Raw genomic sequence first — 15,482 nt, forward strand, 5'->3', positions numbered from 1 at the left:
TCGTTTGCATTGCTCCTTTATACCACAAACAATAGCTAACCATAAAATGGCCAGAGAGGAATAAAGACAAAATGTTTAAATTTTAGTTCACTGTTGTAGAAATTTTCTGAATTTTTAAAAACATCCAGCTTAAAATAGCCATATAAGATAGACAAATACTCCCAAGTTGTAAATCTGATAAAAGAGATTTGGCTATTTAACCCAAGGCTTAGAGCAGGATAGACTGCGATAGGATTCGAGTAGGATCTCTAATTCCTTTGTTCTTGGATTTCACTAAGAGCATAAAAAAACGTGAGCCATTAAAACTGTTACCATTTACTTTTACCAAGCAAAGGAATAGAAAATCACAACACTATCACTGCATAAAAGAAAGGGCAAAATTAACACCAAAAACATAGAAATGAAAATCTCAAAATAAAGACCCTTTTAAACAGAACTAATTTAGCTTTTTGAAGAAAAACTGCTACAATGCCCTTATTTCTGGACCAGGGGAAATTTCGCCAACTGAAACCACTGTTTGGAAATCCCTGATAGAGGGCGGTCCCCATGGAACGACAATGCAGCCTAATGCTAAAGCACTGTTAGCATCTTATAAAGACAAGGGCAAGGAAATGAGCAAAACTAGCCTGGAAGGAAATACTGCAGAGGAAAAGAAGGCACCTGGGAGATGTTACCACCTTCTGTAGTCATATTACCTGGCAAAACTTTTTATTCCTTCTCTGTTAGATTATACTATTAATAAATGACCATAAAAATTAAGGGCCAACCTGCCAAGGACCAGTCTCTTCTTTAGTGAATGTGTTCTACTAATGAAATTTGTTTTAGCCTTCATGAAGACATGAATTCTTCATGGAAAGAAGAGTTGTTCCCAATTTTCTTTCTAAATTTAATTTTGTAGATACTTAATTTTTCATAAAGTCAAGGGTTCAATTAAAACAATCACGTTTGTAGTAATTTCATTTTTTCTCAATTATAGTCACAGATTTTACTACTAGAGTCCCTCCTTTAAAGCCTCGCAGACAGGAAGACTACAGCCCGTGGCACTGTGTCTTCCCCTTCACACGTCATCTTACCATGCCATAACTCGTCGTGCTTTTTTGCATTTCGAGGGGAAGTTTTTGTTGGAGCTGTTTGGGCTCTTCCTCTTTTACCACCAACACAGTCTTTATTACTTTCTTCATCCTCTCTCACGGGTTTGTACCTAAAGTGACAGGAGAGTATGTAAACCAAAAGTAGATTTTAAAACTGCAAGTTATTCTACAAGGCAGGCCAAAGTGCAAGCCACAGACATCACAGAGGTACCAGAACAACTCTCTGAGGTCTGTCCTCTCTCCCTACTTATGGATTCAGATAACAGCACTGTGTCCTAGAAGAGACCCCTATCCCAGGAGGGGCCACCCGAGAACCTCCGGGCTGGTTCTGAGAAGAATGGCTCTCTTTAAAAATGTAAATAGCAGACATTCACAAACAAAGCAGGAAGCTGTTTCCAAATGCATCGAAGGGCTGAGAGATGCTAGTACCTAAAGGAACATCATCTTATGGAGACATTTTTGTCTTATTTAAAGACCTGAAATGAATTTAGAAAAGTAGATGTAAACTGTGATTACTGCCTATGAATACATGTTTTCTAGTAGACTTAATGAGAAAGCTAAATACACATGCATGTAAGAGCACGCAATATAAAACATTTGAAGTGGCTTTTAACAATAAAATGTAGGGTTTAGGGTCCCCTCTCCTCATGAATTCAAAACAGACGAACAGTACCAAAGTTGATGAAATATTGAACAAAATCATTTTCAGACTTGCCATATCGTATGAGTCTTTGTCCAAATACCAGCTCTTCCTAGAGGATTGCTCTCATCATCGGTGGATTCCCTTTCATCTTCAGCCTGTAGACTGAACTGCCGTACTGCCTGATACACAGTCATGTTATACGGCAGCAAGTGTTCTCCGATGTAAAATTGTAGCCTGTGTCTTACATTTCCTGAATTTAGGAACTGAGCAGCCTGAATAAAGCAAAACGAAATCTATTTAAGCTATAGGCCCTGAATTTCATACATTATATAATGTGGCGGGAATAATATCTTACCAAAGACTCGTCTATTTCCTCATCAGAGCCATCATCATCGCTGTCTTCATCATCTTCTCTTACTCTCCCATACCCTAAGGACCCAAGAAAGATGTTAAACTCCTAGCAATTTTACATGGCAAAGAAAAGCCTGTACATACTGGTTAAACTGACATAGTCTTAGAAAAACATCTATGTTACGCCTTCATCTGCGAGGCAGAAAGATCTAAGAAAATTATCAACTGCCATTTCTACTACATTTCAGCAAGATAAATTAACTCATCAACCAAGTAAGCTTATGAAGTCTAACATATTTCTACATATTATATATAAAATAAAGATGGGAATACAGGTTCCTGATGCTGGGTTTTAACAGAATTTATATATCCCTTAATATTAATTTCATCCCAAACGGACATATAAACACACAATATACATAGATAGAAAGTACCTCTAACTACAAGGTATCTCTCGATAGCTTGTACCAAAGCCAGGGGGTCAATCTTGACAGGTCCACCCTTCCACTGCTTCACATTCGCACAGTCTGGGTGTCTTTGTAACTGGCATTTTAACTGATGTGTGTTGAAAAATTTTAAAGCCTGTGATCCTCTGTTGAGAGAAAAGCTCAAGATAATTTGTGAAAAAAAAGTTATTCTATTATTTTCAAAATCAACATCCATTAACTCAAATAAAAGCACGATAATACAAACTCGGCATTTTCTTAAGGCACAAAATAAGCACTTACTTACTAGTTATGTAAACAGTAAAGCCAGCAATTCAAGTTATGCAGTAAAAGTTCTTATAAAATAAGAAATAAAAGGTGTGTACACATGCATATGAAAACATTAAATTAACATTTGATTTCTATCCCACCATGAATCCATAGGAGCAGAAATACCTCACCAACGAGATTTAATTATTTCTCTGGAATAAAAATTCCTCAACCATTTGAGCATGCTCACTTCTGCAATATTTTGCCACTGTCTACTAAATTATATTTAAAAACAAAGAAACCTTCTCTTTTTTTGTTTTCAAAGATTTCAGCTACACTATTACTTTAAAAACTTTAAAAATTTACTTTGCTATATTCTTTTGAATGAAGCAGTTTAAGAGCTACACCAGTCTAAACTTGGTAATGATATTTAATTGCTCATTCCTGAAAAGGGCTGACAAGAGTAAGATATAGACAAGCTTAAAATGGGTTATCTATAGAAGGTTCCCTAAAGCATGCAAACAGGGGTATGGGAAAAAAATATTCCATTATACTAATATATACATGTTAACATACACATTTTAAACAAATTTGGATGAAAATGAGAAACTTCATGGTTTTCTCAAGCATAGCTGAAAATGTCCCCTTATTTCATAAAATACTCCAGGATAGTATAATGATCAAAATTGAATGCCACACTCTACATTAAATTTCAAAGCAGAAAAAACCCTAGTTCACAATGATCACTTTATCTACTAAATAATGCATACTGTTTTAATTCAATCAAATTTTTAATGTTTTTACAACTAATCAGACTGTGTATTTTAAAACTAATTTCTTCTTTTCCAGGCTGCTAGTCATAACAATCCAGCAAGCTTACAACATCCTGTACAACAATGGACTTTTACAATGAACTCTTCAGGATTCCTGTAAAACTACTATTAACAGAAAAAATAGAAAGTTTTATTGAAACAGTAAAACTTCAAAATAAACACTTGTTTGTTAAAATCCATCCAAATGCAAAGTTATACCCACTTATATCACATATGAAATTACATTACTGCAGAGAATATAAATATTGTTCATATCAACAAAATTCCTGGAGAAACATTTTATATAATAAAGTATATCAATTTAAAGAAAACTAAGTCCATTACAAGTTGCCAACAGTCATCAGGTTACATATTTTCAAAACATCATATATAAGCAACATGGTATGATTTTAAAGATAGAAAAGTATTTGATTCACTTTTTAGAGTTCAGTCATTATAAGCCTAATGTTCTTCAAGCAGACCAAGACATTACCAGACCTCTTGCCACTTCATCTGAACAAAACTAAGCACGAAGTCCAACGGCAAGGGCATACCCAGGCAATGATCCTTACCTGCCTCCTGTCCCATTTCCACTGGGGAAGTCATGCACTTTGACTGGAAATTGTTCCATCTGGCTGAGGCAGTTGTTCATCTTGTGAACTAACGCCAACAAAGGTGCATTACCCACTGGTTCTACTCTTCCAATGGGCTCCTCTCCAGGAAGCTGAAGTTATAAATAAACCCACAGGTTCAGCAAGGCCTCTTGAAAGTGGAACACTCAACAGGAAAATTTAATGAGCAGTTTCACAAAAGAGCTTCATTCCTCTACTCTATCCTTTTTCATGGATTTGGTTGGAACAATGTTGCTAAATAAATTATTTCAATAAAGACACTCTTCTCGTACAGGCCCACAATCCCTCCTTCACAATTCCTAAGTCCAGACGGCTTGAAAACACAGCTCATTTGGTGGTGAAACCTGACTCAGACAGACACGAGGCTATCTGCAGTCTTTATTTATCTTTATTTAGTAGGAATATTCAGAAGTTTTGCTGCAAAAATATTTAATGCACATGGAGAGTTATTTAGAATCCACTGGGGATATCACATAACATATGGTATATGTACTGTATTGTAGGATCCTTGAAACTCATCCAGCCCCAGGGAGTTTCAGAAGAGATTACAGACCTGTACAGAATCTGAAGCATGGTATAAAACTACATCAATACTGCTACACATCTAATGAATCTAACAAATATCAACTCTGCTTTGGCAGCCCCACAAGTTAAAATAATACAAGCAGTGCTCAAATGCCTGCAAACACTAAGACGACAAGGTGAAGTAGTTTCACCAACACACAGGAGAGTTGCCCTTAGCCCTATTACACAAAGACTCAACATACATCAACCATAAAACTGTAGCCCTGGCTTCATTAAATCACCATTTCAATGTTTTACGGTTTAACTGATATATAAAAGACCAAAAAACCAACTGTGTATAAGCAAGCTAGAAACTTTACCTCAATATCCTCACCAACAACCTACTGGACAGTACTATTGGGATGAAAATATATACATTAGTGAACAATGATTCTTATAATAAGATACATAAGCATTATTAGATAACTTACTGGAGAAGAAAAAAATACATGAAGGAATCTCTTTAATCTGATCTCTCTGTTCACAGCATCCTTTTCACTTTTAGATGTCAAATAAAGCAGCAGCTGCTTCACAAATCCACTGTGTTGGATTTCAAATGATGAAACATCTGACTCTGAGACTATGCTACGGATTTCTACAAGGCACTCAGCTCCACCATCCACCTGAAAGAGTTGGGAACAGCATTTCCATACTGATTGAAACAGCCCTTACCAAATGCACAATTCACATTTCTCCAAAATGAAATGAATACATTCTCAACACGTTTAGAAAAGAAGGCGGGGGGGATTGGTGCCTTCTTGGTAGATCCTTGGAAAATATAATCTAATGCACACTCATTCAAAAACGTTAAGATTTCATTATGGAAAATCAGTGTCCAAACTGACATAAGAAAGAAAAATCTTCACACTCAAACAATGTAGCTTTATTAAAAAAAAAAAAAAAAAGACAAAGAATGAGAATACAAATTGAGGAATAAAGGGCTATAACACCAAAATAAAAAGATAAAATAATACAAGGTGTGGCTTTAAGTACATTTAAAATCTAAATGAAATGTACAATTTCTTGTAAAATGAACTATTCAAATCGCTCAAAGTACATCAACAACATAAAAAGACTAAGAATCGGATAAACTATAAAAGGCTTATTAAACCTCTACCCTGTCCGACTGCTATCAGACCCCAGGTAGAGAGGGGTTAAGGAAGGTCCTAGCAACTCAAATATATGCAGTTAGAGAGGACTAAAGAAGGGGAGATGTGCTTGAAGGACATTTCTGAAGTCTCTTCCTTTGCCAAGGAAAGAAAGTCAAACATGAGATTTCTAGCATGTTCAATGATAAAATGAGGAAGAACAAAAGTCAAGGGCCAAGTTAAAGAACATCAGTGCTAAAGGTACGTGGTCTGGCTACAAAGTTCATCTAATAGCTAAATCAGTGGAAAGGTAGTCATCAAGGAAAGGGAAGAGCAAGATGAAAGCGAGGCTGGAAGAGAGTGAACAGGACCAGCAGGACGCATGGACGCAGTACCTGGAGGTTGAGTTGTTCAGTTGCAGCACAAAGTCTCTGAAGGACATTCAGTGCAGGGTTGCTTCCGTCCATGTTCTCAGAACTGAAATAACGCTCCACAAATTTATGTGCCTGCTCCTTAATCCAACCTTTAATTTTTTCTCTGCGAGACGGAAAAAGGAGATATTGACGTCTCAGTGGATTTCAATTATAACCTCCAATCAAAGGTAAATAGCTGCTACATTTAAAACCCCCTTTGCCCTATGCTTATAGACTATTAGTCAGACTCCACATTAACCAAATTAAGCTTCATTTTGAAAACGGGCTAAGATGTACCTAGAGAAACGCAGACACTTAAAATACATTTCAGGTCATTACATGGGGAGTAAACAAAAAGTTCTAACTTCTTGGGACTCTACAACGTAACAGTTTCCTAAGTGTTCACCTGCAAGCAATTTTATATGACTGTTTTCTAATGTACAGACATAGCATACCTGTTCCCTGGGGAGCTGAAGTAAAGAACCACACACCAGAAACATGCGCCTGTTAGGTGCACAAGAAGCTATGACCAGTGAGAACCGATTGTTTAAATTACAAATACTGATGGTTTCAGAAATACATTTGCTCAATTATTTCATTCACTGAAATTCAGAAAAACAATAATCTACCAACGAATCAAACAAAAAGAGCCTGTTTGTTTTCCCCATGGCATTTGATTTTTAAAGATTTCTTATTTGCAGACAAAGTAATCCTTGTTGGTATGCTACATCCAGAGCCAAAAAACAAAACAATTCTCCAGGATTTTTAAAGAAATAATTTTTAAAAGCTATGAACTAGTATAAAAATAGTTTAGCTGACAGAGTTCTAAGTTCCTAAAAAAAGGGATCTACTCTAGGATTCCTAAGTTCCAGTGTAAAGGGTAGAGGCAGGGTATCATAAAGTGTGTTTATGTACAGAAAATATGTCAGTTTTCCCTTGTTGAGAACAAAACTGAGAACGGGTTCCATGGGGAGCATAATTTGTTTGATTTTGAACATACACAGCTCCCTGCCAGAAGTGTCAAAAGGAGTTTTCAAATATAAGATGGAACTGAGGACAAAGCCAGACCCAGGTTCAAGAGCTGAGACTCTACCCGACCCTGAGCTCGGCCACTTCTGAGCAGAAAGTAAAGGTCAGTGGCCAAGTTTCCTCTCCACGCCATCAATGTGCTGACTGAAATAACACTAAGTTTTTCTAATGTGAGACTAGTACGGGGCCAGCTTCATGGCTGCGTGGTTAAGTTGGTGCACTCCGCTTCAGCGGCCCAGGGTTTCACAGGTTCGGTTCCGGGGCGCAGACATGGCACTGCTCATCAGGCCACACAGGAGAACTACAAGGACCTGCAACTAGAATATACAACTATGCACTGGTGGGTGCTTTGGGCAGAAGGAGGGGGAAAAAAAAGACTGGCAACAGATGTTAGCTCAGGTGCCAATCTTAAAAAAAAAAAAAAAGAATAGTAGTAATAGAGAATCCCCCGCTTCACCTATTATTGGATATGGTGTCCTTCGAGGCGGCCCTGGCAAGACCACTAACTCCTGCAGTTCGGGCCGGTTCAATGTTGTTGCTGTTGGACTGTGCGCTTAACCTTCCCCACGTTTTTGGATTCAAGCTTGCCAGGAAAGAAGATTTAGGTGACTGAGTGGTGGTGGGGCTTTTAGCTATGAAAAGAAAAGAGAATGACAGTTAAATCATTTTAGCCTAACTGATTAAAATCAACTGAATTCTTAAGATTCTCATTCTTAATAGATTAATTAGCTGAAAGAACTAAGAACACTGGGCATTCAGGAAACTCAGGTATACTTCAAAGCCCTCAGCAGTCTTAATGAAGTACCTATCTTTCACTGCGACCATCTTTCCCTTTACCTCCCCATAGTTTCATCAAAGGAGTTACCTTGATTGTCTACTTTGTCATCATCTCTTGGAGGTGAATACTTTGGCCTTCTTGGCCCTCGTTTTGGCAGTCGTTTTCTCTTTAGAACATCACTTAATCGACTATCACATGAGAAAAGATGGGACAAGTTTAGCAGTATTATGTTTTATTATCATCACTCATTGAAAAGCAAGCTAAAATGGCAAAACAAGTTATAAAATATTGCCGCTAACAGGGCACTTTCCATTTAGCAATTATTTAATATCAATTCTGTGCCTGTCATGTTCTAGAGGTGTACAGACACAGAAAATGATCAGTTCAGAATAGCTAGCCATTTAACTATACTGTCTAAAAATAAAACCAAGTAAACAGAGTATCTGCTTAACCCTGTGTTAAACCCTACTATAAAATGTAGTACATACTGAAAAGTAATAAAACAAATACACAGTGCAAGAACCAATATTAAAAAGAACTATGCAATCACAACCTAAAAAAAGAATCTATTAAATGCGAGTTCCATATTTCTTCCTTAACCTAAATGACAAGTAAAATACACATGGCACTGAGTGTCAATATCAAAATATCACCCAAGGTAATTTCACGGTGTGCAATGGAAGTAAAATCTTAAATGAATGCATTTAAAAACACTTTGTAATATTTTTTAAAAACTCCAAATTACTTATAAACAAGTCTAGCAAGCTACTTTTTGAACTAGAACTATTCTGAATTAGAATATATGAAGCAGAAAATACGTGGCCTTTGTGTGTTCTTTTCCTTATCCATAACAATACTAGAAATAGTTTGAAATAGCATTAATTCTACATAAGATGGAAAAGATGAAAAAAATGTTCTGGGTCAGTTGGTCTATGACCCAAACAAAATTTTAAAAATTGACATTTTTTTTTTTACAGGAAGATTAGCCCTGAGCTAACATTCACGCCCATCTTCCTCTATTTCATATGTAGGACGCCTGCCACAGCATGACTTGATAAGCAGTGCGTAGGTTTGCGCCCAGGATCAGAACCCGCAAACCCTGGGCCACCAAACCAGAGCACATGAACTTGGCTGCTGTGCCACAGGGAGGCCCCCAAAATTGAAAAATTTTTGAAAAGTCTTCCAACATCTGATATGTCTATTGAAAATACTTAATAATGTGTTCAAATATGCTTGACACTCAGGCCAAGTGAACTTCCAAAGAATAAAGAAATATAATTGAACAATTTCCCCTTTACAAATTTATACAAACTTCTCATTTGAAACCATATTAGAAGGGAATGGAAGCATTCAAAACTCTGAAAATATCTTAAGAAAAAGGTCCTTTCCTCTTTGTTTAGAATTATCAACTATTAGCACCTACAATCAAGTCTAATTCCTTAATTTACAGTGCTTCAGAAACAGCATTGGTCTAAGCTGCATCACATTTCACCAAGCACCTATGATACCGCAGGCACCATGCCTGAGCTATATATATAGTAAAACTGCGATAAGTTAAGGTTACTGCAGCAGCTGGGGGACAGAGTGGGGCTGGGGAGGAAGCAGAGGCAGGCAAGCCTAGGAGGGAAAACGGCAGATATATTCAACTTGAGAACAGGGGAGGTAGAGCGTCCTGGTATTCTCCAGGCCCAATCTCCTTGGACTGGGCCCACGACATGGGTACCACCCAAACTCAGCAGCTTCCTAAAATAACAGCCACTGTGTCAGAAGTCCTGGTCTGTGCCCCAAGTCCCAGAATTGCCAAATTCACATTTAAGCTAGAGTGGACAACTGCCACCAGGTGGCACCAAAAGCAGCTGGGATGGTGAGCTGGCTAGCTTTGTAGGACAATGCTACCTTGCAGTTTACAAGATTAAATTTTTAGACCCCACTTATTGAGTATTGCATGTTTTATCAAGATCTACTTTTCAGCTTAAAGGAGTATTACACTGAGTACACTCTGAATTCGAGAACTGAGTTTGATTCATCATGTGCCATTCATAAAGCAATATTAAGCTTCTAACATCAAAGAAACAAAAACACTTTTACAGTATGATATCTTTCAACACAACAAAATGAAAACCAATATGAGCGTTTGGTAATGGTCTCAGTAACACAGTACAATAAAGGGATTAAAAACAGATAAAGAAGTGGAAGCAGAGAATTTTCTTTAAGAACTCTCATTTTCTTTTAAGAGCCAAGTTTCCATCTGCTGATTAAAGATAAATGAGAAATCAGGGTGTTTTTTTCTTTACATTCTGAAAATTCTAATTTTTAATATTTTCCACTACATCAATATCTGGATGTCTCAAAACTGGCATGTATGCTGCAATACAGTAAATAATTGCAGAATTATGGAATCAGAGATGAGGGTTCAAATCCTACATCTGTAAACTAAGTGTACACCACTGCGCAAAGTCATTTAACTTCTCTGAGCCTTAGTCACCTGTATGTCAGTGGAAATACCATGCATCTCTTGTGGTTCCCTAAACCTGGCTCAATACAGCAGGCTTCCAATAAAAGTTCAGTTTTCTTCCTATTCCCATTAAACATCTAACAAAATACAGATGGAAAATTATAAAGTGTACATGCTCTCTAATATTTTACCATTTTACTCCCTGTGTGAGTCTCAGGTACCAGGGCAGAGTTAAAGGTAAAGAGCACAAAAATCACAGCCAAACCCAGACTCACCCTTGAGGGCTCAGATCTAAAGAATCATCTCTGCTGTGCTGCAAGCTGGGGGACCCCAAGTCAGCTGCGGCATTCGTGGCAGCCGTGGCTGTTCCACTGCTGACTGACGTCGTGGACCCCAAGGATCCTGACCCATTCGTACATGCCTTTGGTGGACTTGTCAACAAAGACTCTGATTCTGCTAAGTGTTTTACTTGATGCATTACACCTACATAGTAACAGAGATTAAAAAGAGTTAGTTTTAATCAGGACTTGCCTCCCTCCAGTACAAAATCCCTAAATGCCAGCACTGACTTACAGGGAATGAATGAAAAGTACACAGCAAACAGAGAAAAAATTTAGGTGCCAGAGTTTTCAACTTGATTCCATTCAGAAAAGTAGTAGGCAAATTCAAAATTAGAGAAAGATATTCATACTGAAAGTCTTCTAATATTCAAAACCCAATCATAGGAAATTTAATACTAGAAATTCAAAATACCCATTATAAAAACAATAATCAATTACAGAAACGCACAAGCCACAGTGCACCTGTGGTTTGATAGCCAGAAGGGGAGAAAAAGACCTATAATCATTAGTTAACTTCAAATACTACATGAGACAAGATCACAGTAACACTGCGAGTAACACCAAGAAAAAGAACACCAGCTATGGAAAGGCGGTGATTTTCACATCCTTGGAAGTGTGTATGGAGAACTAAACAGGAAACTTATAAGGCTGGGGTTCATATCTGGGCTAGGATCACAGGAGGACGTACATAGGTGGAGGGTGGGGGAGGAGGTCCAAGAACTATCAAATTGTATGCGAAGTTGTGTGTCTGAATGTCAGTCCCTGTAAACGATATGCAAATCTGTGTGTCTGAACCTATGTGAGTGCATGTTCACACATTCACATTTTTCTTGGGAAAAATCCAGAGCTTTCTTTCCATCAGATCCTTGTTTTTAAAAATGCAAACTGCAAAAAAAGAGATGTCCAAATGAATTTAAACTTCAGGCATTCGTTCCACAATTATTATTTGCAGCAATCATATGCCAGACTATACTGAGGTCATACTGAGGTCATACTGAGGATACGACCATGGATAAGAAAAATGAACCTAGAGCACTTACTGAACTAGTGAGAAAGATACATTTTACAAGAAATTACAAATAAAGAGTAAATTGCTTATAAGGGAGAAACTATAGCGCTGCTGGAGTAGGAGGATCTAACAGAAGCCAGAAGTAAGGCAAGATCTTCAGGAATAAATGACATTTAACTGGAACCTCTGAGAATAGCAGGCCCAGCCAGACACAAAGCAGTAGAACAAATCAAGATTCCTCCATAAACCTCATAATGTATATGCTATATAAATATTCTGAGATGGGAAATTCAATCTGATGGCATAGTTGATACTCATACTGATTCATAGTTGATACTTTGAGTAAAAAAGTTAATACTTTACCTTTTTTCTCAAAGTAAAAAAAATCACTTTCGAAAAAGAGACCGATTCTGATATACTTCCAAATCAGAAAGGCTGAACAACTAAAAGTAAAAAACAACAACAAAAAGAACACCAAAAGCAAAATTCAAGATAATCTAAGGCTAAAAATAAGAACGCATATTAAACGTTTATGTGAGCCGAAAACACGTCTATTTGTAGATACACCTGATTTGTTAACCTTAGTTATTATCTCTGGGAAATGGACAGTCTGCCTTCTATTTCATATAAATACGTAGTATTGGATTTTCTGAAAACCCATTGTTATTTGAACAGAACTAATAAATGGTGAAAACCTCTTCCTATTTGATTCAGTACTACCACACTAATATGTCTATCGCATTCTCAAGACGTGAAGAGATACAGATCCAGCATAAGAAAAGGTGAACAAAAGAATAGAAAATAGACCACATGCAAAACGAACTAGGATTGTTGAAAAGATGGAAGATAAAGCTAAGGATTACTTCAGGGGAAAACATCATTATTTCCTATATCCTCAGAAGACTGAAGTATCCTAAAAGAACAAAAGAGATTTCTGTTGATAAGAAGGAACTTGCTTTAATATCTTGGCAGGTTTGAAAAGGATAAAACACGTGAATGAGTGATATAGTTGCATCTCTGAGGTCTTCAAGAAAAGAATGGAAAAATACCATGTCCCCAAGGCTGATTTCGACATTGAAATTCCTCAGATTAGAGGACTAAACCAATTGCATTCTGATTAATCCAAGCCTTAAAATATTCCATTATCTACATAACCAAGTATAAAATAATCTCTTTTACAACTGTTCTGATCTACTAATAGGATTCACTGGGAAAGAAAGTGACCTGACTTTTTCAAGGAATCTTTATGGGCAGATGCATATTATTGATATGAAAAGAAAAATCAACGATTTCTTCTAAACATGTCAAACACACATCAACACCCAAATCACTGAAGCTTGCTAAGTGTTCATCAACTGACAGTGAATCTCACACAACCCATATTAATAGATTTATAAAAGACACACTATGCGTACTTGAGCTATAAGCATGTAAATATCTTACATAAAAGGGAAGTTGAATTTTGTTCTATAGATTAAAACTATACCTCTACGGAAACACTATTCAGACTAAAAGATTAGCCATTAATTAATTACCCTGAATGACATTACCTTCTCTTCTGAAGTAAACACTAAAAATATCAGGTAACTTCTGCATTAGGATTTCTGCCATCTGAAGTGCTCCAACTACTATCTTCAGGTCTTGGCTTGATAGCATGGAAGCAATGTGACTAAAAAAAGAAAGTATTTGTATATAAAACATTTGTCTGAATTTGATAATTATTTTTGGCCAGACTACTTTAAATTTGAGAGCAAAATATATTAATTGTGAAACCAGTTCACTGCAACAATTTTTCTTAAATGCTCAACTTTTGCACTTAATCAAAGGTATGTGCGAATACAAAAAGATAACAAAGGGCTCAAGATACTCCAGATAACCTGTTTTGTGCATAAATTTTCTATATTGTTAGTTTAAAAATTTCTGAAATTACTTGGAGAGACTTGAATTTCTAAAATGTTTTCACTATTTTCATGAACACACCTTGAAACAGCGTGATTTTTCAGGACATCCTTCAGAAGTTCGGCATCCGCAAAATAAATTATCCTAAGAATTGCTCTAAGGCACTTATGTCTGACCGCAGGTCCTGCTGAGGAACTATACACTTCATAAAGAACACCAAACAACGTCTTAATGAAAGACTTAGCCAGTTCCGGGTCCTCTTTCATAAGCTGTGCTCGAGCATCATCCTTCTTTAACTCTGAATATCCACCTGTCATCAAAAATGTACAATCCTAATGTTACAGACTTTAGAAACAAAAAAGCAAACACAAAGCATTTAAGTTGATTTATTTGAAATGCTATAAAAAATTTTTGGTTATAAAACAAATGAACTTATCTAATGTGATCAACTGGCATCTACGAAGATGCCAAAGGCAGCATTAGGACAAAATTTAGCCGGCTAGAAAACCACCAACCATTCTGGCCAGCTGAAGAGAACAAGGCACCACCACACTGTACCTCTTATTTTACTAATATATGTTCAGTGAAATACTGGGGATATTTCAGTATTAACCAGCTAAAACCACTGGTAAGAAATAAACAAGAGTTCAAGAAGTGGACAGTTGAGTATTTAGCTAGAAGCAATGGAAAAACAAGATGATCTGTCACTTTGGTTAGAAGGAATCAGGGGGAGGGGAAAGGTAACTGATGAAAAGTAAGCTCCAGACCAGGGGTTGGTGAAGAATAGTTCAAAGGCCCAATCCGGCCCACCACCTAATTTTATCAATAAAATTTTATTAGCATGCAACCATGTACATTTGTTTGCATATTCTATATGGCTGTTTTGGGGCTACAAGAGCGGTGCTTAGTACAGGGACTGTACGGCCCACATAGCTTAAAATACCTACTATCTGGCCCTTTTCAGAAAGCTTGCTGAGCCCTGCACTCTAAACCAGAGCTGTAAAAGCAACGGACTAAATCCCTGGGGAGACGGATAAATGTCTCCTGAAAAAAACCACAACCATCTATTCTTCATTAGTTACAAAGAGTACTCTCGGGAAAGTATAAAATAAAAAGTTGGAAAGAACTAGTGTGATGGGTGTGGGTGGATCTGAAGGTAGAAAAGGGATAATAGGATCAGACAAAAAACCCACTGGCAGGGGCCAGTGGGAGGGGCAGGCCGGCCCTTGGCCAAGTGGTTAAAGTTCTCCACACTCTGCTTCGGCAGCCTGGGTTTGTGGGTTTGAATCCCAGGCACGGACCTACTCCACTCATCAGTCATGCTGTGGAGACATCCCACATACAAAAAAATAGAGGAATACTGGCATAGATGTTAGCTCAGGGCTAATCTTCCTCAGGCAAAAAAAAAAAAAAAGAGGAAGGCTGGCAAGGATGTTATCTCAGGGTGAATCTTCCTCACACACACACAAAAAAAAGACCAACCTGCTTAGGCCAATTGTGACTGGAGTCCAGGACACTGCAAATCATGTTAAGTAGAAAAATCATGGGGAAGATACCAGTTAGGCAATACTGGCTCATTCATCAATAAAAGCATATGAGAAAACAACAACAAATTAATTACTACCATGCACCTGTCTTAAGCTTAATAAAGACACTCAGTGAAACATTATTGCAAATATTAA

At 37.2% G+C, this 15,482-nt stretch overlaps 1 protein-coding gene across 50 annotated transcripts in view; it reads right to left on the reverse strand.

Annotated features, from left to right (window-relative positions):
* TRIP12 (thyroid hormone receptor interactor 12) overlaps positions 1–15,482 on the reverse strand; it is a 141,110-nt gene that overhangs the window by 21,227 nt on the left and 104,401 nt on the right. For 29 of the 50 annotated variants that reach the window (XM_070270570.1, XM_070270550.1, XM_023642499.2 and 26 more), the window contains 12 exons: positions 13,882–14,110; positions 13,452–13,570; positions 10,827–11,034; positions 8,184–8,284; positions 7,776–7,950; positions 6,272–6,413; positions 5,220–5,411; positions 4,165–4,316; positions 2,520–2,692; positions 2,090–2,163; positions 1,807–2,006; positions 1,074–1,201 (listed from right to left, as the gene is read on the reverse strand). In XM_070270570.1, the coding sequence (XP_070126671.1) occupies positions 1,074–1,201; positions 1,807–2,006; positions 2,090–2,163; positions 2,520–2,692; positions 4,165–4,316; positions 5,220–5,411; positions 6,272–6,413; positions 7,776–7,950; positions 8,184–8,284; positions 10,827–11,034; positions 13,452–13,570; positions 13,882–14,110 (1,893 nt within the window). The remainder of the gene's footprint in view (positions 1–1,073; positions 1,202–1,806; positions 2,007–2,089; positions 2,164–2,519; positions 2,693–4,164; positions 4,317–5,219; positions 5,412–6,271; positions 6,414–7,775; positions 7,951–8,183; positions 8,285–10,826; positions 11,035–13,451; positions 13,571–13,881; positions 14,111–15,482) is intronic. The other 21 variants (XM_070270571.1, XM_023642500.2, XM_070270557.1 and 18 more) reach the window with 1 other exon arrangement.

The sequence above is a fragment of the Equus caballus genome, chromosome 6 (assembly GCF_041296265.1).
Source record: "Equus caballus isolate H_3958 breed thoroughbred chromosome 6, TB-T2T, whole genome shotgun sequence".
In the NCBI taxonomy this organism is placed as follows: Eukaryota; Metazoa; Chordata; class Mammalia; order Perissodactyla; family Equidae; genus Equus; species Equus caballus.